The sequence below is a fragment of the Pollachius pollachius genome (assembly GCF_949987615.1).
Source record: "Pollachius pollachius genome assembly, chromosome: 3".
In the NCBI taxonomy this organism is placed as follows: Eukaryota; Metazoa; Chordata; class Actinopteri; order Gadiformes; family Gadidae; genus Pollachius; species Pollachius pollachius.
The window spans coordinates 22,155,476-22,181,452 of NC_136936.1; the positions used below are offsets into that span (position 1 = coordinate 22,155,476).

General features: G+C 44.1%; 1 protein-coding gene across 2 annotated transcripts in view; it reads left to right on the plus strand.

Moving 5' to 3' along the window:
- The window catches only part of sgsm2 (small G protein signaling modulator 2), a 62,822-nt gene that overhangs the window by 10,841 nt on the left and 26,004 nt on the right, over positions 1 to 25,977 (plus strand). For both annotated transcript variants that reach the window (XM_079733094.1, XM_079733095.1), the window contains exons 3-7: positions 12,590 to 12,758; positions 23,644 to 23,820; positions 24,220 to 24,287; positions 24,756 to 24,904; positions 25,254 to 25,388. In XM_079733094.1, coding sequence (XP_079589220.1) covers positions 12,590 to 12,758; positions 23,644 to 23,820; positions 24,220 to 24,287; positions 24,756 to 24,904; positions 25,254 to 25,388 — 698 coding nt within the window. The remainder of the gene's footprint in view (positions 1 to 12,589; positions 12,759 to 23,643; positions 23,821 to 24,219; positions 24,288 to 24,755; positions 24,905 to 25,253; positions 25,389 to 25,977) is intronic.

Sequence of the window (25,977 nt, forward strand, 5' to 3'; positions counted from 1 at the left end):
ATCAAACATGTTTTGCTCATTCATCAATTCATTGCCATTACTCCATAGTTATTGAGCCAGGTCCAGAGCTGATCCAAACACTAAAGGTCTAGAGTTAATGGCTTCACGAGAGACAGGATCCAGTATACACAGAGACCTTTTGGAGGAAATCCATAGTGTGGTCAAAACAAACAATATCGCTGTGCCAGCATAGTTAGTGATTTGTGCTTTGTATAGATAAATTATCCAGTTGTAGGTTAGTATAAAAATAAATAAAAGAATAAACCATGAGATTAGGCCAATTAAGCTGGAGTGAGGGTGTAGAAAGCCACCTTGATGTATTTAATGGAAACACTGTGGGAGATTAGAAAGGCGACACTGCAAGGTTAGTAAGAGTTAGCCTGAATGGGAGAAGGGATGACAGTTATTACCTTGGCCTGCTGATGTTAGTGTGTGGCCTGGAGCTGCTAATGGTCTCATTAGGAATACCAATCATGTAATAACCTATCCTTGAATGGACATCTAGGGCTCAACATTGCTGGGGGACGAGTCTATGTAGTGATATGCAAATAAAATAAAGAAATATTACAGGGGAAGCAGTTGGTAAAGAAAGGCACAGAATTGTATTTATGGGGCATCAATCTGTTCTCACCCCAGCAGCTGACTACTTGGAGGGTTGACATTTTCTCTAGGGGAATTCAGAGTTGCATATAATTCTTCGTGCCATTGCTTTGTGGAGTTGGCTCTGCCAGTGGCAGGCACCCAAAGCTATGAAACTAATGCTGGGTGCCAGCAAAAGCTATTCCGATCAGAGCATCTCAACCTTTAAACAATGTCGTCTGCACTGTCTTGCCTTCTTGGCTGCACTGTCTGCTACCAACCAAAGTTAAATGGTGTGCCTTAATGGCCTCAGATTTCAACCTCTTGAGAACATTTACAGATCGGCGTCAGGCTAAGGTCTGATGGGACAGTTTTGCATTGGTCTTACACAGTATGAAAGAGGCCATTAGGAATGAGAACGGGCACAGCCACTAACAGCCCTTATAGGTGCTTCTTAAATGCATGGGGGCCATCCCTAATGGGTGTGGCTTTCAAGCTCTAGTACGGTCAATCAGATCCATTCCTATGCCTCTGAAATTCCCCAGATAGCTAACGGTAAGATGGGCAGAAAATAAACACTCTTAAATCTTACATTCAGCACCTTTTAAGTGGTTGGCAAAGAAAAACAAACACTGCACAAAGAGAAGACATGATGGTCATAATGTCGCTGCCGGAAGATGCAGACAAAAGTTTGGACTTGGACTTGACTTTTGATGAATTCGGCAAACTCAAATTAAATATGTATGAACCAGTCCGATCGTCATAAATAGAAAATAATGGTGAAAACACAGCTAGCGGGAAACACATCCAGTTCAGTCATTCTCCACTCCCCCCTGTGTCACACGGAGCCGTTAATCTGCTTTCAGCATTTCAATAGCGCACCTCCGAACGAAGCACAAAGAATATCCAATATCTTTTATTAGTTTACCACGGCCGATTATGTTGCTGAAATGTCTCATGTGTGTCTAATTAAGTGTTGTGTAACCAAACTACGGATATTTCCAAGAGAGGGTGGTGGAAATGTGTGGTGGTGGCTGGGAAAGGGGTAATTTCTCAGGAAAGGTAGTTCAGACACTCGACTCTCAACTTTCTAGACTCTTCAGACCTAAAGCCTCAGTTCGACTTTTTGAATCCATCACCAAAATAATTACACAAGAAAGGAATCTTTTTAATCCAGCTATTCAAATGTAATTTCCAATTATATTTGGAATATAATTCCAAATATAATTCCAAATATAAGGGCCCCGTTAATCAGGGGCCTCATTCCATGACCCAGCAGGCTTCTTGTTCTTCTGCTTACTCTCCATGAGGAGAGAGCGGACCCACTATGGCGCTGGGCCGCTCATCTTTGGTCGTGGAAGGATTGAGCGCAATGGCAAGGGGGCGTAGATGAACTGGTTCTCCTTCTGAGGGTCCGTGGTGTTGGGCTCGGGGAAGCTCAGTGATGGGACCGTTTTCAAGAAGATCCTCAGGATAACTGGGTGGCTGGGGTTTTCCACAAGAGAGAATGTCCACAAAAAGGCGTTGTTCTCTAGGGTGGAATGAGCAAGTCTCTAGGTACACAAATGTGGTTTTATATTTGATTAACTGCATATTTGTCAATGTTAGCCATTGAAAAAAACAAGGACAGATTATAAAAATCATTGGATTCTGTCCATTCATGTTGAACCATGCACGTTATTGCGCAGTGCCCAAATTAGCTTATCTGATCCATATTCTGTTATGTCTTGCAGTTGTAGAATAAGATCCATTTATTTGTTGTTTTCTCTCAGTGGTTGTAATTTGTTAAATTAAGTTTTCTCTTAACCGTATTGAATTTGCAAGTGAGTCTGTAATAAGGATGATGTGCTTTGCGACAAATGTTTAACGAACACAGATCTCTGCTCTTTATGTGATAAATAGAATGGCTCATCATAGCATGCCATCCATATTCATAGTATTCGTTCCAAAATATGCAAGTTCTAATTACGTAAAGTACTTTATATCAGTACTCGGGTCTGGCTGCAGACCCCTGCCCATCAACTGCACGCACGCACACATGCAGACGCGCACACACACACAAATCACACAGAAACTGACACACCAGCCACGTCAGGACAGCTCTTGGTCCTATACCTCCCATCAGCGAGGCATATGGGTGCAAAAATAAGGCTTTATTGGCCAAAATTAGGCTTTACTTTGGCACTCATGTGTTGTAATTGGGCTGCGGTCTTAATGATACATATCACTGACGCACCCTATCACTCACACACGTTTCCCTGCTCTTGCTCTCCTCATGCATGGGCTACACTGATCTCACTGCCTCTCATGCCGAGTGGCCACACACAGCCGTTCAATATCGATCCCGGCCGGACCACCCATCACCCGCTGATCTGCTCTTAAAAACCGACCAGACTGGAGTCGGGGAGGCCACGGCTGTGTTTCATCTCCCTCTCTGCTGACAGGGCCTCTGACACGACCGCTCTGTAGACCAGGCTGTGGAGATCACTGGCGGCCCCAGCAACCTGACTAGCTAAAGGAAAACTTTATCTCTCGCTGTCAGACGGTATTGGATCAACGCATATACGCACAAGCACAAAGGGCTTCATCCACAAGTTGATTTTCACACTCATTTCACACTTGTGTCAGATACACACACATATATATATATATATATATATATATATATATATACTTTTGATACATATACAGTATATATATATAAAAATAATTCCTTGGCATATAAACAAACAGCAATGCACATTGCTATCTCACTGACTAAGTGGTGGCTCAATGATTTGCTATATTGATCTTCCATTTACAAGCGTGTAGTTTGCTTGTAAATGGAAAAGTCAGGTGATAGCCATATATCAGCCACTAATGATATGCACGTATTTATGCTTGTTTTTCTATAGCAGTATTTTGGGATCAACGTTTAGACTGCATTCATTTAAATCCAAATATGAAATCATCATCTATATTACCAGTTATATTTCAGATTATTTAGTTTTTACAAAGCGGTGTTAAGCCGTAGAGGAAAGAAGCTCTCTGAAGATCCAAAGCAATCTAGCCTAATTATACCATAAATAATGAACACTTTGTAAACGGCACTGCAAGTTTATTATACCCTTCTGGTAGCATAAGATTGTTCTTAGCAGAACAATCATTCTTTCAAAATCATGTTTTCTGGCTGGTCTCGGCACGCAAAAGACATGAGACTTTTCTAAGGCTGCCTATCTAGAAGTAGGAGTCTGCAATGCTTAATTGTAAATAGTGTCCGCTCTGTATATTGCTATCTATGTAACTATTCAAAAGCCTGACTTTAGTATTATACCATAGCAGGTTGGCCTTCAGGTTTTATTCTTAGGTGTTATAGTATGTTGCATCACTCATTCGTTGTGCAAGTTTACATTTACATTTACATTTACATTTAGGGCATTTAGCAGATGCTTTTATCCAAAGCGACTTACAATTATCCAAAGCGATTTACAAGTTAATTATGTGTTGATTCCTAATGAATCTATGACGAAGGAACGGACGTAGTGTCTAGGTTAACCGTGTCGTATATCCAGAAGCCCAGGTCCTTGTTGACTCTGACATTGTCTTGTGCCGAGCATCAGAGTGTATAGTACCCTCTCCGGGCCCCCCTCACAGGCACACTCCTGTGTTTGGTCTCCTACCATTGTTTCACATTGTTTATCCAGCAAAGCCCCCATTGAGCCACTATATCTCCCGGAATCAAGCCTGCTTGAAAAGCTTGTTCAGAACAACATGTGCAAAATGTTAAACTTCACTTACCCTCGATTTTGACGTGGACACAAATGGTTATTTCTCGTCTCAGCTCTGATTGGTGCCGGGTGCACGTTTGTATGGTGAGTGACACCACCACGGCGCATATTCAGGCCCATGAGAGACAGCCATTTCAACAACCAGTTTTGTCATGATAACCTACGACGATCTGCCTTGGCAAGAGACGATCACCAAGCATCGGTAGTTCTGACCACCCAACAACAGAAATAAGTCCAGTTACCATTCAGGCAGCCCTTGTGACCAGAGGTAGGCATAAACTGTGAGAACCAATTCCCACTCTCACCTCTCTCACGCTTCTTTTAATCCCTCTCTCCCCCTCTCCTCGTTAATAACCTCTCTCCCTCCCACACAAACATGGACATGCCAGGCCTCAGCTCCTGTACGGCGCAGCGAGCAAATGCTCCCCACAGCTTACTGCCTAATCAGCCACAACTCAGACAATCGCTGTGATTATCGCACTCCACTCTTAAAGTAACGAGCAAATTCGCTACCTCCAAGATAAAGCATAGATTATCGTAATGGGATCCTACTCCCAGCTGTTTCAGAGCCAAAGATGTATGATGCATGGGAAATTAGACCAATATTTTGCATAATCATGTAGTGGGGAGAGGATAATCTCCAGTCTCTTATTTTTTAAATGTGAAAATTTGTGAAATGTGAAAAACTGTTACATTGAATCAAAGAATGCAAACTGAATGCACAATTATACTGCTTTCTATTGCCACTTTTTTCTCTCTTTATCTATCCTAACAGATTAGGCTAGATAAAAGACTAAGACTAACAGACTAATGTACTGTATATGTTTCATTATATTTTTCTAGTATAATTATAGTTTCTCTACCACGGATCCACTGATATCATTGATAGTGAATCCGGTGTTTGATTATTGACTGATTGACTGCCACAGTGCCTACCGAATTACGTGGGAGCCATCTTGTTAGGATTCAACCTCTTACAAGCAGATTCTCCTAATTGCCCCAACAAAGCACCAGCACTAAGTGACAAAATGTGGTGGACAGTTTGACAGAATTAACTATCAATCAAATTGCATTAGAAACAAGAAACTGCTACTCTTATAGTCGCTTGCTCTCTTGAGTGAGGCTAAAGATTAGCCAGACCTTCTAGGCAATCTGCTTTTATATCATCATACATAGCCATTTGTGTAAATGACACTGGTCATTTAATTCGTATTGACGTCCCAACTCTCAACGTGGTTCTACGATCACAAAACTACATAATTCCTTCACCTATTTTGACTGGGAAGGCTATGTACGTAGGAATTATTAATGAGCAGCAAAAATCATAACAATTCAGGCACCTTTTCAGTGCGGCCATCATGATCTATCTCTGCCCTCAGAGCAATAAACCACGCAAATGTCCAATTTCTGCACCGCAGATGCATTTCAACTTTTGTGTCCACAAAGTTTTGCCGACTTCTGATGAACTTGAAGGCCGCTCATAGGCATGGCTGTTGGGTCAGAGAGAGAGAGAGAGAGAGAGAGAGAGTGACACGTATGACAATGAATGGAAGGGGGGGAAAAATACAAGAGGTGTCTGCTTTCACAAGAGGGTCTAGAAAAGCGCTGTGGAAGAGCGATTGAGAGAGAGAGAGAGAGAAAATAAAGGGGAGAATAACGAGGCGATAATATCAAAACACACCCACAAGCACGTGTTACGGTGTCTGTCTCTGCTGAAATGTGTTTTCAGCTGCTATGTACCATTTTGTGTGTGTGTGTAGGTGTGTATGTGTGTGTCTGTTTGTGCGCATGTCGTAGGGCCTCCTGTGTGGAAAGAAGGTGAGGTGAGGCGAGTGTGACTGAGACAAGATGAAAGAAGATGAGGGATTTGAAGAGTGTGTTAATGTATGTGTTAGTGTGTGTGTGTGTGTGCTGTTGGCCATGGTCGTTTTGTGTCCCTGTGTCTATTAGTCTCCCTCTTTGTTGTCTTTTTGTTTTATGATAAATGCCGATATAAACGTTATATATAATTATATCACATTTTTTGCGTTGACAAAGTTTTGTTTCATGATTATTACATAATCGTGCCCGTAAAAAACAAAATCACCCACACAAGAATCATCCTCAACACCTCATAACGTTGGGAACCAGCTCCACTCTTGGTTGGTTGTCTGCCTGTAATGCTTTTGTTTTTTATCGCTCAAAGAAACGAGGGGACCTCCGTTCCAGTTCCAGCAGCTCCCCCACATCCCCGTTCCAGGCTGTTGCTCTAAGACTCGAGCGTTATCCCTGATCACTCGCTGGATCCCTTTAGGTCAGCTGCGTTCTGACGAGGCAGACACTGCGGCGCTCATGATTATGACCGGCACCTTTGACCACTCAAACACAAGGGAGTCCGCCCCCACCCCTCCCCTACCTCCCGTTCCACAAATAGCCAAGGTTGCAGCCAAGGAAGAGAGATGCTTTCACATCAGCCAGCCGCTCTCATTGTAGCACAAACTATGCTAGCTACGTCATTGCAACGGCTCATATCCAATGGCAACCAGAGTGGAGGAGAGCAAAAAAAAAAAAGCAGATGCAGATTGGTTGCCATGCCAACACGCCTGACCTCCTCAGCCTCTTTTACACACATAATCTTGCTGTCCTTTCCTCCCCTTGCTGCCGTGCTCCCTCCTCGTGCCAGGGAGCAGAGGGGGGGGGGGGGGGAGGTCAACGGAGCAGGCCTTCAGCTCGGGTTGGAATCCCCAAGGCACTTGTGTGCTGCGGCGGTGGCTGGTCTGCGCCAACTTGATCATCCTTCACTTCTGCGTCTTCCGACTGCGTTAGCTCAATGCAAATCACAGCCACAGTCGCGTCTTTCGTTGTATTTTTTATCCTGTTATCATGAGCAGTGCATACCGCCCAGTGACAGTGTCAAAAGCATAGCCAAGTGTTAAAATACAAGCTTTAAGTGTCAGTGTGAGGTTTAGTAATGTGCTTATTATTTGCTGAATGTATAATGATCTAGATATAACTGTAGTACACGCTGATAGCTGACAGTAGCAACAATCCCATATGTTAAATTTAACCATATACCTGATATATTGTATTGTGAACGTTTTACTTCAGAGCAGAGTGTATGTTTTGCCTGCGCTTTTAACGCGGCCGTTGACCCTTACTGACTGACCAAGTTATTCCAGAGTTTGCGTTATAGCGAGAATGATATATTTCATGTTGTTTTGCCTAAAAAACACAACCAGCTTTTTGATTTTGTCCAGTGACAGTACACAGTGCAACGTTACTATAGGAAGTACGACACAACTAAATGTAATAAGCTTGAACATAATTCTTTCTGAATTGACTATTGTGTCCTCATATCGTTCATCTAACTGAAAAAACACTTTAAGAAGAGGTATTTGGTGTCACCCCTAAAGGATGTTTATATATGTCCAATGCTCAGAAATTGAGATTTTTATTTTTTTGGCAGCTTATTTCATTCTTTCCCCAAAATCGTTCTCGTCTTGTGTTTCTCTGAATGTTAATTTTAACCTTTTACTTGCACTCTTGCAATCTTTTTTCTCTTTCCTGTCTTGACATGTACGCAGAAACCCAGTGGGGCAGCATGAGTCATAGTCAGTGGAGTCTGATCACATGACAAAGACCCAGAACTACTCAAGTTTTCTATTATTATCTGTTATATTGTCAACTGATCTAAATCAGAGGAAGCTGCTTCAGTGGATGTTTTCCTACTGACAGTAGAGAGAGACTCACTTGTATTTATGGATGTACTTTTATATACACCATCTCCTCAGTTTAAGGAGCGTTTTACAGTGTGGCTGGAATAAAAATAAATACCTTGTTTGTATCCAAGATAGTTCCTCATGCATGTGTGTGGGTGGCATGTGCGAGGGAGCATAGCGAGGAGGCCATGGTTTAGGGCAGGCTTCGCAAGGAGGCACACCTGCAAGAAGGTGCCAAGGCGATGTTGAGCTAACATGTCAGTGTTTTACTACTCATTCCTCACACTAATCGTTTAGTTTCACAGATGGGTTCATGCACACACACACACACACACACACACACACACACACACACACACACACACACACACACACACACACACACACACACACACACGCACACACACACACACACACACACACACACACACACACACACACACACAGCCATATCCAAATACTATATCTGCACAATTGGTAATGGATCTGTGCACAAAGACTCCATATCCGTTTAGGAGTAGAAGTCAAGTGCAATTCAAAGTTACATGTGAAACCAGCACAAGAATAAGGTGTATGGCAAAATGGTTTTTCGGTAGGCTATGGTGAAGAAATCAATTTGTTAATTGAATATTCTCCCTCGTATTTTGTCCCTCATGTGCTTGGGACAAAAGAGACTATATTTCATCATGCATGAATGAACTTACCTTTTGTTACACCACTAGGCATTCATCTTTTACAATAGTTCATAATGCCTGTTAATTCTGTATAATGGAATAATCTGCAACTCCTCTCACATCCAAAGTATCTCAATGATCTCATGTGTTACGTGTTATGTGTTACGAGCGCACACCAATCTTCCATCAAATGAAAATGCTAATGGAGGCAATGGGCTGGAGCAGCCGTACAACCGGCCGCTACGTACTCAGCCGGATGTGAGTCGAGCTGAGATAGAGCCCATCGGAACACAGAACCAGAACAAATGATTACAAACAGGTGGAGCAAACTCTTGTTCCCAGTGAGTCTGCAATAGTGTTTACACCTTGGGTGGGTGCGACCAGCCGGTGCGCCGATCAGCGTTCAACAGACGCTGTTCAACAGACGGGTGCGTTGAGCAGGACGTGTGTGCCTCAGGGTTGTGAGCAGACCCAGACGATTCCCTGATTATTCCTGACATGAGATGGATAGCAAGCAGTTACCAGAGACAACGCAAGCCAGCCGGTGGGCAGAAGGTAAACTTTACGGGAAACAAACAGAAGTAAAGACAAAGTCAAATGAGCTATCCTTTAATTAGCTCAGTGGCGACTGGATCGGAAGACCGTGCGAGGACAATTAGTTTTTAACACGCGTTCTGACTGGTGTCGTCTTGCGCCTCGTTGCGTTACATTACCCGTTTTATTGCGTGGCAGCGATGGGCACCTGTGAAGGGGAGAGGGGGAGGGGCAGTAATGGAGTGTGTGGATGCCAGAGAGGATGGTGTGTATGTAGGCACTGGACAGATGAGGCCAAAACACAAAATGGCAGATTGCAATCCCATTTTATTTTTCTCCTATCATGACAGCATGACACTTCCCATGCTGTCCGTCCTTTTAGTGCACTTGCACTCAAACAAAAGAGAAATAATCTGCACAAATAATTTGTTAACTGAACAAAATAAGCTTTTACAAGCTACTGAGAAGCCAAGATGGGTTTTAAAGGACTATATCTTACATCGCTTAACCATTAAGACTACTTTTAAAGATGCATGAATGTAAAAAAAAAAGAAAAAACATTTGTATCCAGTAATGATAATTAAGTAATTGTGATCACTGGTCAATGTAATTAAGCAGTGGACCTTGATTGTGAAAGGCACAAAATGTAATAGTGTTGTTGACAATTTGTTGAGCGTGGATCTAACACAGAATTATATTTAGCTATATATATATATATATATATATGTATATATATATATATATATATATATATTTTTTTTTTTTTTTTTACATCAAATCTACACTGTTGAGAATCAATAATCAGTGCCCAGATTTCACTCCTTTCACTCTCAACATGTTTTGTTGTATCGCATTAGCCAAATCAATGTGTAATTTAACCAAAAGAAAGGCATTATTGCTGCAGACAATTGTGTGGCTGTGTTTGGCTAATGGAAAGTGCCTCGTGATTCATCGGCGACCACACGCTCCAAAAGAAGGAGAATCCTCTGTGGTCGTGACTTGGAAGGGAAGTGCAGAGTGTGAGTGGGTGGAAGGTTGGGTGGGACCCAGAGAGACATCGAGGCTGACGACTGATTCTCAATACATTTCAAAGTCATTCAAACATGACTACGTAAAAAACAAACCCAAATCCAACAACTCCAAACTCAGACCACACAACCGGTGTGGTCTGAGTTTGAACGGGCTGCTCAGCACTCACACCAACGACCTTTCAGAAACAGCTCCGATCAGACACTCCTTCTACAGTTGTTGGGACTAAAGCATCTCGGAGCTCTCGGACAAAAACCCTCCGTCTTAGTATTATAAGTATTAGTAGATTAGTATTTGATAGTACCATTTAGGAAAGGGAGTTATTATTAGTAAGTACATTACTCATTCTTAATATTCTTAATAGTAATATCTCCTTTTTTGGGTAGAACCATGTTTTAATAGTTCACATTGCCCGTGTGTACCCAGAAATCAAACATGTAATTCACAGGTCAATCACATGACCATGTGTTCCCATGTTATGTTGTGAGGCTGGTACATGGTAGGTCAGGTGTAGACTCTTCAGATACAAAAGAGTTCAGCTTATGGGGTTCCCCTAACCCATGTTCTCCAGGAGAAAGTATTGGCATTGATATACTGCGCTTGATTTTAACTAAGCTGCAGAACAGCATCTGCATAAACATGTTTCTCATACTGCTCTTTTTTGTTCCATCCACCTGAAATATAATTGCAGGATTTACGTAGGAGGAGCGATGACTAAGGAGGCGTGTGTTTCCCTCTCACGTTATTGGTACAATATATCAGTCCCTCTTGATGGAGCATCTCAATGGTAACGCTTTATTAAACCTTCCAAGCACTTTCCCCTGTAACACTGTGATTCCATGTTACATGTGGTCTCGTGCTGGGCAATGGCTGGCATTCTCACAAGTCTGACTTTTGAATAATAATCAAAGTCAGATAACAGCCAATATGGCCGAATGGGGCGTTTTACTTTCTTTGCTCTGTATTTGTCATCATGTTTCTTGGTGGCGAGATTCTAGAAGCATGTTATTGGCTTACAGATAACTTAGCCAGCACTGGTCAATTAAACTTTTCCGGTGGGAAGACAAGATAAAACATCCGGCTCGGGCTACATCATGTAGAGTCAAAGTGTCTCTCTTGGTTTCTTGCCATCACAGAAATAATCAAATCCTTTTCTGAAAGCTCTTGTGAATATCTTGGCGTAACTCTACCCATCTTCATGTTTTGCCGTCCAGCCGGGGCTCCCCCGAGAAGTTCTACTGTCATATTACTGCTGGATCCGAGATCAGTCAGTAACTGGTCTGAATCAATGCATTGCTTTGCTAGGTTTAGATTGCTCACCTCCATTTGAATTCATATCCACGGTTGCAGCCAGCCGCTGGTCCATACATTGGCCCGTTCTGCCTTTCGACTTGTCAAGCAGTGTTTCCATTAGCTCGCATTTACCGGCAATTAGGCACTTACAATTGAATTGGCTGGTAAATATCTTTGTTTTGCTTAATTTGTATTTGTAACACCTCATTGTAATATCAACATTTTTTATAAAGATTATAATAATTAATAATTAATAATAATAATATAATTATATATTTTTTTGAGCATACATTGACTGCTGAGCTGTCAGTGATTATACACACCACCGGTGCTTTCACACCTGAGCCTTTTTTTCTGAGCCCCAGAGCGTCTCCCCTGATAATACATTTGGTTTGCGGTGGTGTGAATTCTCATTCAAACTCTGGTGTGGAGCAATCAAACTCACTCTGCTTCAAAACAGGGGTCTGGGCCCGCCTCCAAGTGAACTCTGGTTCGATTCCCATTTGGTGAGAACTTGATCCGACGAGCTACAGGAAGCGACCCAAGAAATAATGCATTGTGGGTTGAATGTACACACTACGTCAATTAATCGTGTTTCTAGATGGGTTGCAGTCAGACATGGTGCATTAACAGTAACGATGAAGGGGAGACTTGTGAAGAGAAACATGTGGAAAACGCCTTTTATTACAACACATATTTCCAATATGTCGTTTTGCACATGCATAAATCATTACAGACATGTGTATTACATATGGCTGTTATATATCGTTTTACATTTGGGCCATGAATTTGAATCTGTCCGGCCACCTTGGCTGGCTAAAAACTTCCACCAGCGGAAAACCCTGGTGCAAGACCCGTCCACTCAATCACAGCTCAAATGCCATCCGATTGGCCTGCCTTAATTGTAAGGGTAGTCTTCCAGGCCCACAAAAAACGAACTGTCCCAACTGAGAGAGACTGGAAGCCCAGGCTAGATGGCCCCTGACTGTTCTGTGTGTTTCCTTCCTCTCACCAGCTGCCATCGAGGCTTGCCTGGGCCATATGCTGAAGCGGCGAGCGGCCGGCTTCCTGCGCAGTGACAAGATCGCCGCCCTGTTCACCAAGATCGGCAAGGTGAACGACACCACCGGCGACGTGTGCTGCAAAGTGCAGGAGCAGCTCCAGCAGCAGTCGGACGTCTCAAGGTCAGTATGATTGTCTCTTGGCAAAACACACACCCAACTCTTGGAAGTGAAAATACATTGGGTTGACACTAGGGCTGGGAGGGATTTGGTCTTACCGTGGCTCCTACGAAATCCGTAGTAACCCTATTGTATTCTGTATTATTTGTATTTTATTTTTCCTGACAAATTTAGCAGTATCTCAAAAATGAGAAAAGTAGTTTAAATCCGTAGGCTTGTAGAACTTGTAAATTGAGTAAAAGACTCAAAGGATGGGCCAGATTCAGCCATAGGTAGTGCTAAAATAAACACTTGATGAACAACTTTCATGATGCAACCCATACTGTCCAACCATTCGGATATGATGCAATCACCATAACTTGACCAAACGCCCACACAAACTGACTATGTGCCCAAGGAGGTAAAAGCTACCAACTTGGCCCACATGTAGGCCTACCAGGTGACTGTGGGACAATATGGTGGAAGACACATAGCAATTAGACCAAAGAAGGTGGAGATTTACAATTTCAAGTCAAATATGCATATTCCCGACTTTTAAACCACCATAACATAGGGCCCTATTTTAACGGTCTGAAACGCAAGTGAGAATCGCAAAACGGAAGTAGCTTTGTGGGCGGGTCTCTGGCGCTGTTGCTATTATACCTGCTGATAGATGATCTTGCGGCCGACCAGTGGCGGTTCTAGGATTTTTCTGAAAAAGGGGCTATTAAGGGGCCACATGTTACATTCAGGGGCCAAGTACAGGGTACATCCAAGCACACAAATAATTTATTCAGCACGGTGCAAATACAATTTGACAGTCATACCTTTTTCAAACGTGCTAATAAAAAGTGATGAGTCAGTAAAATTCTTAATGATTTTCTTGTTTATTTATATTGTGCATAAAGGACACAATGCATACAACTCATTAAATGCAATACATCACACACACACACACGCACACAGCGAATTCAGAACAAAAAATAGGTGTTTTAACAACCATGTACAACACCGTAGTACAATTTACTTTGTGTACCTCCCAGCTTAAACATCTCTCCCTCTCTCTCTCTCTCTCTCTCTCTCTCTCTCTCTCTCTCTCTCTCCCTCTCTCTCTCTCTCTCTCTCTCTCTTTCTCTATTTTTTTCTCTCTTACTCAGTCACACATAAGAATTCTCAGATTGTTTTGCTTGGAGCTGAAACGCCTGACAAATTCATCCAAATCTAATAACCTGGCCCAACAGGATTCACTTTAGGATACACTACCACCCAGCCACCCACCCACACCCACACACCCCCCCCCCCCCACACACACACACACACACACACACAGACACACACACCCACCCACCCACCCACACACACACAAAACAAAAAAGAAAAAAAAAGTAACAAAAGGATTTGTTACTAACCAAGAATTGTCTTCAAGTTGGATAGATGGATGGATTCGCCAAGCATAACGTCCGAGAATGTAAGGCTCTGATAACGTTCAGCCATTAACAGTAAAAGTTTCAAGCAAAAATGATGTATAGCCAAGACCTCCGCAGGTCCGCTTCTTCTACTAAGTTGCATTGACACATTACTGCTGCCAATAGTTTGGGTATTGAACTGCATCTGTGATCATTGATTCTCCGGTAGTTCTTCTCGTCAATTGATTGACGGAACAGGGGCACATCAGGGGCCAATCAGATTTCAGCAGGGGCCAGGGCCCCTGTGGCCCCGCCCCTAGAACCGCCACTGCACCGGATGCAAATCTAAAAAGGGTTGCCCTGAAGTAGCCCAATTACCTGTAGGTGTGGTTTGGGCGTAATGTGCAATAAACCTATGAGAGTACCATCTCCCATCCCCTTCAAGAGCCATGAGCGCATTTGAACCTGAAGAGTTGATATTTTGACATCGCGTTTGCAGTCTCCGATGAGACGGATGCATGGCCACATGAATTTCTAACTTCAAATGGCTCAGTTTATGTCCAAATAATATGGCCTGTTTCTCACATGCAATAGCGTTCTTCTACAACTTCAGAAATACTGAGTTGTAATTTCGGCTCAGAAAACTTAACACACATATGATATGCGGCCTTGTGGCCGCAACTGTGGGTCTATTTAATGATATGCGGCAATACATTAACAAACATTGTTTCTTACCAGTATTGTATACATTATCGTTACCCATTTGTGTTCCTAATATGCATGTGTCCCCCTGTTAATATACATTGCCAAGGACTGTATGATGCGTTACGTGTTTAGTTTGCGTGTGTTTAAACAGCTGGATGCACACACGCGCGCCCGCAGTCATGCATTCTTTTACGCATAAACACACGTGAGCCCGCATTCATTCATTCTTTTAACATTCATTTGTGGTAAAACATTGTTTTTTCATGATCAAATACTCATCAATCCTAAAAGTTATGGGCTTGTACACGATGTCAGTGCAAGAAAATATGTGTTTGCTGTACGGTGTTTGCAGATGCATTGATTTAAATACAACTTATTACCGCTGTATCCGCTGTTCTTTCCCAAATAATTTAACCAACGTTATCATTTACCCTAAAACGAGATTTAGTTTTGTAAGGCTGGGATATGGACTTCTTTGCTCTAGTTTATTATTGTTATTATTATTATGATTATTTTAACGCATAGCATAGCGTACTACAGTGTTCATTCATGCAGCCCCTATGGATTTTTTTTTCCGCAATCCACATCATCATCATAATATTTCAATTAGGCAAATCGTTTGCTTGTTTGTGCTGTGTATAGCCTACTGGTGTGTGAGCTTATGTTGCAGTTCTGACCTGCCATGGTAGGTCAAAATAGCAACACCAACTGCGCTATCCGCTAGTGCACTTAGGGCCCTATTTTAACGGTCTGAAACGCAAGTGAGAAGCGCAAAACGGAAGTAACTTTGTGGGCAGGGCTCTGCCGCTGTTGCCATTATACTGCCGGATAAATGACTTGCCCCCTGACTCAAATCTAAAAAGGGTTGCCCTGAAGTAGCCTAATTACCGTAGGTGTGGTTTGGGCGTAACGTGCAATAAACCAATGTGAGTGCCATCTCCGATCCCCTTTAAGAGCCATGAGCGCATTTGAATCTGACAAGTTGATATTTTGACAGCGCGTTTAGTCTCCGATGAGACAGATGCATGACCACATGAATTTCAAACTTCAAATGGCTCAGTTTATGGCCAAATAATATGCCCTAATTCACACATGGAATAGCGTTTTCTTCTACAACTTCCGAAATTCTGGGTCGTCCTGTAAATTGCGGCAAAGAAAACTTAACACACATATGATATCAGAGCTCAGAGTAGAATGCCCATCTAGAATGCACAAAAAGGTTGAATGGATGCATAAAAAAAACACTAGATGTTTTGGAGGTTTTTACGCCTCTGAACTGAAAATGTCCCCGGATTTTGCCTCAGAAATCTGGTCACCTACGTGTTGTATTCATCATTTTCGTTTTATTTTTTCCTTTATTCCACAGTCACAGTGAAAACCGCTGTCCCGGGGACAGCAGTAACCGGGGACAGGTTGCTGAATACGGGGACGTCTGGTCACCCTACTTATAGGGCCCTTACTTGCCCCAAGCTTAATTGACTTTCTACACCGACGCATGTATCGTTGCTAGTTTGCAACCGGCGCAAAGCTGATTTTCCCCCGCAGCAAACTCGCGCCACCACACTTGTGCCCTGAGAGGCGTGTCGGTGAAAAGCAGAGGTGTGTTCCGGCGCAAATGATACATGGTGCTATCTTATTGTGTGTTCCTGAATTCTCAGACGCCAGCCTTCCGATTTGCCCTTTTGATGTAATTTCCGGTCTCGGAGCATTTTTTAGCGTTCCCGTTCATCTTTGTGATTGTGCCATGAAATTGGCGAGTCGTTGTTTATTGTTAGCTACTTTATCCTCTTTAGAAAACCAGCCTGAAAACAAACAACACAATTTTACATTGTATTGCACGCACAGCAAGACCGGTCACCAAGCATAAATTGGTGACCGGAATAAAGTAGCAATGTAATCAAGTGTGTAAGAGCATTTAAAATTGACATTAAAATGACCAGGAGCCAATGAGAAAATAAATCTCTTCATGGGCGCAGCCTTTTTTGTTGAGAGCGTCATCACTGCTCTCGGTCTACTCTCAGAATTCCCAAGAGATGAAGACAAAAAGTGGGGCGTGCCACCGAGAATTGCCGCAAGAAAGCTGGGAGATTTCCCGACTTGGAAGGCTGACGTCCGAGGATTCAGGAACCCACCATTACAGAACGGTTTTGCAATTGCGCCACTGACCAAAAAAAATCCTGGTTCAATGGTGTGTTCCTGAATCCTCGGACGCAGCCTTCCGAGTCGGAAGTCGGAAAATATCCAAGCTTTCTTGTGGCATTTCTCGGAGGCACGCCCCCTTTTTGTCTTACACACTTGATTACCTTGCTACTTTATTCAGGTCACCAATTTATGCATTGCACGGTCTTGCTGTGCATGCAATACAATGTAAATTTGCGTTTTTTGTTTTCGGGCTGGTTTGCTAAAGAGGCTAATGTAGCTTACAATAAACAACGACTAGCCAATTTCATGGCACAATCACAAAGACAAACGGGAACGCTATAAAGGCTCCGAGACCGGGAATGACGTCAAAAGTGTGACTTGGAAGGCTGGCATCCGAGGATTCACGAGCACACCATAAGTGCCTTAGCGCAGTTGGTGTTGCTATTTTGCTATTTTCGGGTTATGCTTGGTGCGTGTGTGTCTGTTAAAACACACGCAAATTAAACACGTAGGCTAACGCATAGTACAGTCCATGCCAATGTATATTAACGGGGTGACACATGCAATGAACAGTTGATAAGTTGATAACGGCAATGTTTACAATAGTTGCGGCCACAGGACCGCATATCATATATGTGTTAAGTTCTCTTTGCCGAAATTTACATTACCACTCAGTGCTTCTGAAGTTGTAGAAGAAAACATTATTCCATGTGTGAATTAGGCCATATTATTTGGACATAAACTGAGCCATTTGAAGTTTGAAATTCAGTCATGCATCTGTCTCAGGGGAGACTGCAAACGTGCTGTCAAAATATCAACAAAATATCAAAATGCGCACAAGGCTCTTAATGGGGATGGGAGATGGCACTCTCATACGCCCAAAACACACCTATGGAATTAAGACCAACCCATTTTAGATTTGCGTCGGGCGCAAGAGTCATTTATCCTCCGGTATAATAGCAGCAGCACCGAGACCCGCCCACAAAGCTACTTCCGTTTTACGCTTCTCACTTGCGTTTCAGACCGTTATAATAGGGCCCATGGTTTGACTTGATGGAGTCATAGATACATATTCAAATGAAGGACACATTTTGAGATTGAACTAAATGTCTGGTACACCATGTTATCTCCAAATTAAAAGAATAAGCCACGCAAATTAAGACAAGTGGTCCTGTTGTCACCTTTCGTCACAGTTCTGAACCAGCAGGGATAAGATCAAATGGCAGACCACTCAGGAAAAGTAACAAGAACAAGGCCTTTAATATATAGGCCTTCAATAATCTCCATGAAACAGACAAAACATAGAATTTGGGAACTACAAGGGATGTGAAAAAGACAAAGAACAAGTAAAGTGAACTGGTATATATGGGAGAGACCAATGTGGAGATTATGTGCAGGTTGAAAGGTTGACAGGGAAGCTCAGGTGATGGGAATGAAGTGATTGAGTATGGGAGTGGCAGGTTCTGTGAAGGGAGGGGAAAAGACTCAGGACATCGGATGGGCAGGGGGAGAACAAACACAAAATAAAGAAAAAGACAGAACATAATACTCTGCTCCTCCATCAAAAGCCTAAAAGACTCCCCCTCCTGAAACAGCAGTGCTGCTGCCAAGACCGGCAAACACAGCTGGATGGCTCATTCTACGATTTTACATTTCTTTTTGATTTCCTCATGGGAAGGATACATCTTTCAGCCGTCAACTGCATGGGCATTAACACACAAGAGAGGTTTGTTCGCCATAAGCACCTGTCATTCAAATTTAACTCCCAACTCCCAACTGATGCTTGTCTTCTTTGTCTGCTTACTGTGTGTGTGTATATTCAAATGAACGTTATCACGAGTACAAGCCTGGAAATAATTAATCATAATCGGACACACACAAAATAATCCCCTATATGTTTAATTGACTGTAATGGGCCGCATCATTGCAGTGATGCGGTAATGGTCACAGTCGAGTTCCCACAGACATAATGGCCAGTTAGCCACCAAAAGGAACAGCCTAACATCACCTCCTGGCTCTGATAGTTTACAGTACTCTAAACTAGCAGCCTAACATCACCTCCTGGCTTTGGTCGTTTACAGTATTCTGACCTAGCAGCCCAACATCAACTTCTGGTTCTGGTAGTTTACAGTATTCTGACCTAGCAGCCTAACATCATCTCCTGGCTCTGTTAGTTTACAGTATTCTGACCTAGCAGACCAACATCATCTCCTGGCTCTGGTAGTTTACAGTACTCTGACCTAGCAGCCTAACATCCTCTCTTGGCTCTGGTAGATTACAGTATTCTGACCTAGCAGGCTAACCTCCTGATTCAGGTAGTTTACAGTACCTAGCTGCCTAACACCCCCTGCTAGTTCTATTAGTTTAAAGTACTCTGACCTAGCAGCCTAACATCCCCTGCTGGTTCTGGTAGTTCACAGTATTAGTTTACAGTACTCTGACCTAGCAACCTAACATCCCCTGCTGGTTCTGGTAGTTCACAGTATTAGTTTACAGTACTCTGACCTAGCAGCCTAACATCCCCTCCTGGTTCTGGTAGTTTACAGTATTCCGCCTAGCATCCCTGCATTACCATGTTCATTATGGGTATTTTAATGGTCGACAAACCCATCTTACCCTTTCTCATAAAAAATCCATAGACACAAATACATTTCAGACTTGCTTTTAGATGAAATTAAAGAAAAGATTTTAATTACAGTGGTAGCTGGTATATCAGATTAGCAGGAGTCTATGTCTCCAGAGGAAAATTAGTCATTAGTCATAGGACTTAAGCTTTAACATGGTTAGGAATTAATACAATATTAAACCAAATGAAATTGAACATCCAAGAATTGAAAATGACTTGCTCAATACGATTATTGTGCTAGTTCTCAGAAGTACATAGAGGGGCAAGAACTGGCAATGTTATACAAACTGACAATATATTTTACAGTGGGTTGCAGTTAGTAAATAATAGCAAACAATAACAACAAAACTTGGTTTGTGCAAAGTTATCACAATAACACCTTATCAGAGCCAAAGGCCTGTGTTATAAATCATTATCATCACTTTTACTCAACGTTTGGCTCGATCTTTCCTTCTAGCGTGTTCAGTTAAAAGCCTTTGTCTCTGCTTGTGCGCATGTGTGTGTGTACGCCAGTGTGTATCGTCGATGTGTATTTGTGCACGTTTTAATGCATCGCATCACGTCAGCCTGTCTGTATGTCTTTGCACTTGTGTACACCACATGTACATTTGTACACGAGTGTAGTCATATAAAGTACTTTGTGTGCGTGGCCTCCTAAGTGCAAGCCATGATGTTTCAGAGCCCATTAATTGTCCATTAGTGAAAGCCACATGGCTGCCTGCAGGCAGCGCCAAGGCTGGAGGGAGAAGCTTCTGTAGCCCGCGGGGGGGGGGGCACACAGCCCAAAAAGCCTGGACATAATGCAACGCAAGCACGGGTAACACTTTATAATAAGGTGCCATAATAAATAGCAAACTAGTCATTACCTAACCCTTTGTTAATATTTGTTCATTGTTACTAAAATATCTATTTGGCACAAGTTAATAGTTTTTTTTCACTGACCACAGAGTGTCGCTGGTTAGGGTTAGGGTTAGGGTTGTGTGTTAGGGTTAGGGCAGTGTGTTGTGGTTAGGGTTATGGTTGGGGCTGTGTGTTAGGGTTAGCGTTGTGTGTTAGGGTTAGGGCCGTGTTGTGGTTAGGGTTAGGGTTGGGGCTGTGTGTTAGGGTTAGGGCCGTGTGTTAGGGTTAGGGTTAGGGTCGTGTGTTAGGGTTGGGTTAGGGTTATGCAAACAACTAATAGTTAATTAATTACGAAAAAACGATTAACTTGTGCCTAATAGATATTTTAGTAACAATTATCAAATATTAACAAAGGGTTAGGTAATGACTAGTTTGCTATTTATTATGGCACCTTATTATAAAGTGTTACCCGCAAGCACATTTAAACACAATGTTGGCACAAACACATCCCTCATCAGAGGAAATCGTGGGACGGCGGGCAGCACAATTAATCCCTGGTTCAGGCACAGTGGCGTCTCTGATTGTGAGTCTGTACACAACTGCAGCGGCGCACTCTGGTTGTCACATCCTATTTGCCCTTATTTCCCCAGTGAGGGGCTGGGCTACGCATTAGAAGCCATTATTGTTTATGGATCAAGACCGAGCCCCTCCGTCCACCCTACCCGACCACCATCCTTGCACTCCTGCAACTCATCCACACACACACACATACATAAACCCCCATTCACTCACACACAAGCCACAGACACACACACACAAACAAGCACGCAACTAGATCGATATTGAAATAAATATGTAACTAAATACACAGGCGTGCGCACCTTCCTTCCACTTCCCTCCTCACCCTCCCCCCTTCCTGCCACCCAACCTCAGGGCGCCATTGCTCATTCACTCTGGTTTCCATGGCAACGGCATCGTGCCACTGGTGGTGGAGAGAGACCCAGCTAGAGTGTGTTGCAGGGATGCAAACGCATAAAAAAGAGAGAAGAAAATATACATCATTCAGATATTATACACGGATATCCACCCGGTTAGTTTAGGCAATGAACAAATGTCCATGTTTGTGTGTCTCTGTGGGTGTCCGTGGGTGTGTGTGTGTGTGTGTGTGTGTGTGTGTGTGTGTGTGTGTGTGTGTGTGTGTGTGTGTGTGTGTGTGTGCCTCTGTGTGTCATTCACACACACCTGCCCCTTTCTCTCGCATACACACAAACACATAGACACACAAACACATACCCACATAAACATACTTATACACATACACAAACACATACCCACATAAACATACACATACACAAACACACACACACACACACACACACACACACACACACACACACACACACACTAAGTGCTACTAAAAGCAACAGTCTCTCTGAGCTGTAACTCACAGAGGACCGGCTTTGTGTTATGAAATCATTGTAAGTCCTTGGTGGGAATATTTCATTCTTCAGAGAAAAGTCAAATTTCTGCAGCAGTACATCTGGGACTATTGCCAAAGGATTTTCACTTTTATGTTGTTCTCATTCCCTAAAAAATATATTTTTATGACTGGCTGCACTGATAAGATTTACCCTCCATGGATTGATTGACTGATGACACCGGCTATTAGCCCACCACTCTGTGTTTGCTCACAGATGCAAGTGATAACACACGCTTCACCCAGGCTGGTGCCATCACCCACGCGCTATCCACCAACAATATTGTGTGGCGTAGCATGTTGTTATCTCTGTGCATAACGGGCAACAGACACACGCACAGGAGCCAAATACACAGACACGCATTTTCGATGAGGGTCCCTCCGTTCATGGGCCAGTGATAACGTATATATTGTATTTTGTGTTTCTTTGAACACATGTGAATCATAACAAAGGGGAGATGATACAAACGCACAGCACCCTATGCACGGTTCATCAAGTTTTGGTGATACAACTGAAAGCAGCCTCATCAAGTGAATGTTGGCACTGCTCTCAGAAGTTACTGGAATATCTGTTATCAGTAGGAGGGATCTCTCTGTCCCTTTATGTTGACTGCTTTCTAATGGTGACTCTCTCTCGCTCTCTCTCTCTCTCTCTCTGATGTCACACCGACATTAGTCCCTCCCCATCTGAAACCTGGCATCCCCATTCAGAGACAAGCATACACATACAAACACACACACACACACACACACACACACACACACACACACACACACACACACAGTGGAGTGGACTCCTTAGAGACATCGTGACTGGCAATGTGTGTGCGTGTCTCGGCTACCCCCTCCCACACACAAACAAACACAAACACACACACACACACACACACACACACACACACACACACACACACACACACTGCATTTGGCATTTGGCTTCTGTGAGGGGGCGGGGGACTGAGTGGCGTGTATGCGGCAGGCGTAGTGTGAGCTGGGATGGTCTGACGACAGGGCTTCGTGATGTCCCCGCTGGCAGAGAGCTTCCAGCCGTAGTACCGCCTGTGACAGAGTCTAAGGCTGTCACGATAAGACTTAGCGGCTGAGCTGAGGTGTGAGTAGACCTTTGTGTCTGGCCAGTGGATGATCGTCTTCCACGCCATGCGCGGAGAGACAGTCACAGTAGACGAGGTGACACAGGTGGAAGGTTTCCTGTTTGTTTAAGGTGGACGTGTTCACGTTACTGCAGATCACGTCAGCGTGGAGGTACCTGCCACACGGTGTGGGGCATGTTGCGTGAGGAGCTGTCATTCTAGACCTTCCAGAAGCTTTGTTCTCGTGTCCTCGTCATCGAAACATCAAGGAGAAACTCCCAGAGAGATTAGAGAGGCGTAGGACTTCAAAGCCATACAAAATGAGTTGCTGGTTATTTTATCTTTGGATATGTTTGAATTTGTATACGCCTGTATTATGTGTACATCCACAAACCAAAATGATCGAGATTTAGGGCATTTAGCAGACACTTTTATCCAAAGCAACTTGCAATGAGAAAGAAAGAGAAACAATGTATTGTTGGCGGTAGTATAAGTATGTTCATATAACCAAGTGCCAAGCACTAATAATTGTTACCCCTTCCCCGTACACAACAAAGATAGCTAGGAAAGATACAGATTAAAGGACACAGATTAACGGACCACCTCTCCCCCCCCCCCCCAGGAGGACCCAGAGCCTGGGCCATGAGTCCCTGAGGAGGCAGGGCTCCTCCATCACCTCCGCGACCCCCCGCGCTCCCCAGGCCCTCTCTGCCCAGGCCGTCAAGCACATCTGGGTGCGCACCGCCCTCTTCGAGAAGGTGCTGGACAAGATCGTGCAGTACATCGTGGACAACTCCAGGTGAGCCCGGGGTCCGCTCCGCCGGCAACCTCGCCGCTCGCCCGGGGGAGAGAGAGGGGGGGGGAGGAAAAAACAGATGAGCGCAGATGAGTCACTGCGCGCAGAAGCAATTAGTGCTTTGATGCCGGTGGAAGCCGAGCAGTTCTCTTTAATTATCTTGACTCACGTAAGCCCAGCCTGTCGTGTCAGGCTTCTGTGCTGTTTTGCTTCCTGGGTGAGGACCCAATGCCTCACTTGAGTTCCCTGTCGAAAGATGAAAGGCCCGAAGGGACATGAGCACCCGCTGCAAAAGAGGCTCAGAGCGCCGTGCGCTGGATTACATATCGACCACATTGTTGTTTTGTTTTTTTCTTGAGCCGTTTCTCCACCTGTGACGTATATGTGTGCCTCTGTGTGCAGTAAGTACTATGAGAGGGAGGCTCTGATGCACGACCAGGTCTACGGCCCCATCCTCGCCGCTCTGCTGGGTGAGTAGTGAGCAGTTCATAAGCTGTTTCCCATTTACATTTCAAGAGTCGCCGACCGACCGTTGAGGCAAGCGCCGTAGAGTGAGAAAGCACTCTACTCTCACTCGAAGCGTTGCCGGCACTGCGGATAGCCCTCCCAATCACCAGAACAGTGACGCGGGGACGCATGAACGCCATACTGATGGTATGTCTGTGTGTGTTTTTCCCCTGGTGTGTGTGTGTGTTTGCGTTTTTCCCCTGGTGTGGGTGTGTGAGTGTGTTTCCGTGTGTGTCCTTCTCTGTGTGTGTGTGTGTGTGTGTGTGTGTGTGTGTGTGTGTGTGTGTGTTTCGTTTTCCCCGGTGTGTGTGTGTGTGTGTGAGCGTGTGTGTTTGTTTGTCCGTGCGTGTTTCCGTGTGATTGTGTGTGTGTGTGTGTGCGTTTCTGTGCCTGTCCCCTGTGCGTGTGTGTGTGTGTGTGCGCGCTCCAAGTGGGACCCTGTGCTCTGGAGTACACCAAGCTGAAGACGTCGGACCACTTCTGGACGGATCCGTCGGCCAATGAGCTGGTCCAGCGCCACCGTATCCATGGCGCCCACCGAGGACAGGACACCTCCCCTGGACGCAGGCCCACTCTGGGCGTGAGTTGTTGGGGTTGCTATGGCAAATCATTTTTTTCTGAAGTGCATGGTTATCAAAGAGCAGGGCTCAAATGCCCACAAATCCAGACAAATATACCATATCCACCTGGAATACACAGTACACAGAGTTAACATAAACACTTTACTTTCACGTAAACATGTTGTGTAGAAGGGGCGTATACACATATATATACAATTGTTACTATTAATTAGTTCTGGCCATTTCTGGCAGACATCAAAATATTTCTGTTATGTTTGGATTTGAAAACAAACCAAATGGCGGTATTGATATTTAATGGCAAATCCTCATTTGTTGTGCATGAGCCTCGGTGACGCTGTGTCTCTCTAGATCCGCAAGAGGCAGTCCAGTGGCAGCGTGTCGGAGGACAAGTTTGCAGCGTCGGCGAGGGAGTACGTTGAGTCCCTGCACCAGAACTCACGCACACACCTGCTCTACGGCAAGAACAACGTGCTGGTGCAACCGGTACGAGACACGTTTGTCGTCCCAGTTTACGTTCCTTTCTCCTTGATCCTGGGGGGGGGAACTGGTGGCAGTGGTAGGGTTGTACGGCCCATCCTATCGGTCAAGACTGGAACCAAACGCACACAGCCGACTCTGTTGACTCTTTGATCCAAAGCGACTTACCACCTTCCCTGCACACATTCACAAACCGACGGCGGAGTCAACCACACAGGGCGACAGCCAGCTCGTCGGGAGCAGTAAGGGTGAGGTTCCTTGCTCAGGGACACCTCGACACTTAGCTAAGAAGAGCAGGGAATCGAACTAGCAACCTTCCGGTTACCAGTCAACCAGCTCTACCTCCTGAGCTACTGCAGCCAATACTGCGTTCTTCCTGCTCCTCTGTGTATCTCTCTATTTTATCGTTAATCTTTCAGCCTCAGTCTTTTTAACAACTCCCTATGTCGTAGTTGTTCACACGTGCCGATAAAACCAGTTGTGTGTGATCAGAGTAAAACCAGAAGGGCTATAAATACAGGCGTGAGACTCTGCTGAGACTCCTTCAGAGACCACAGATTCAGAGGTGTCAGGGGGGAACATTTGACCGTATCAA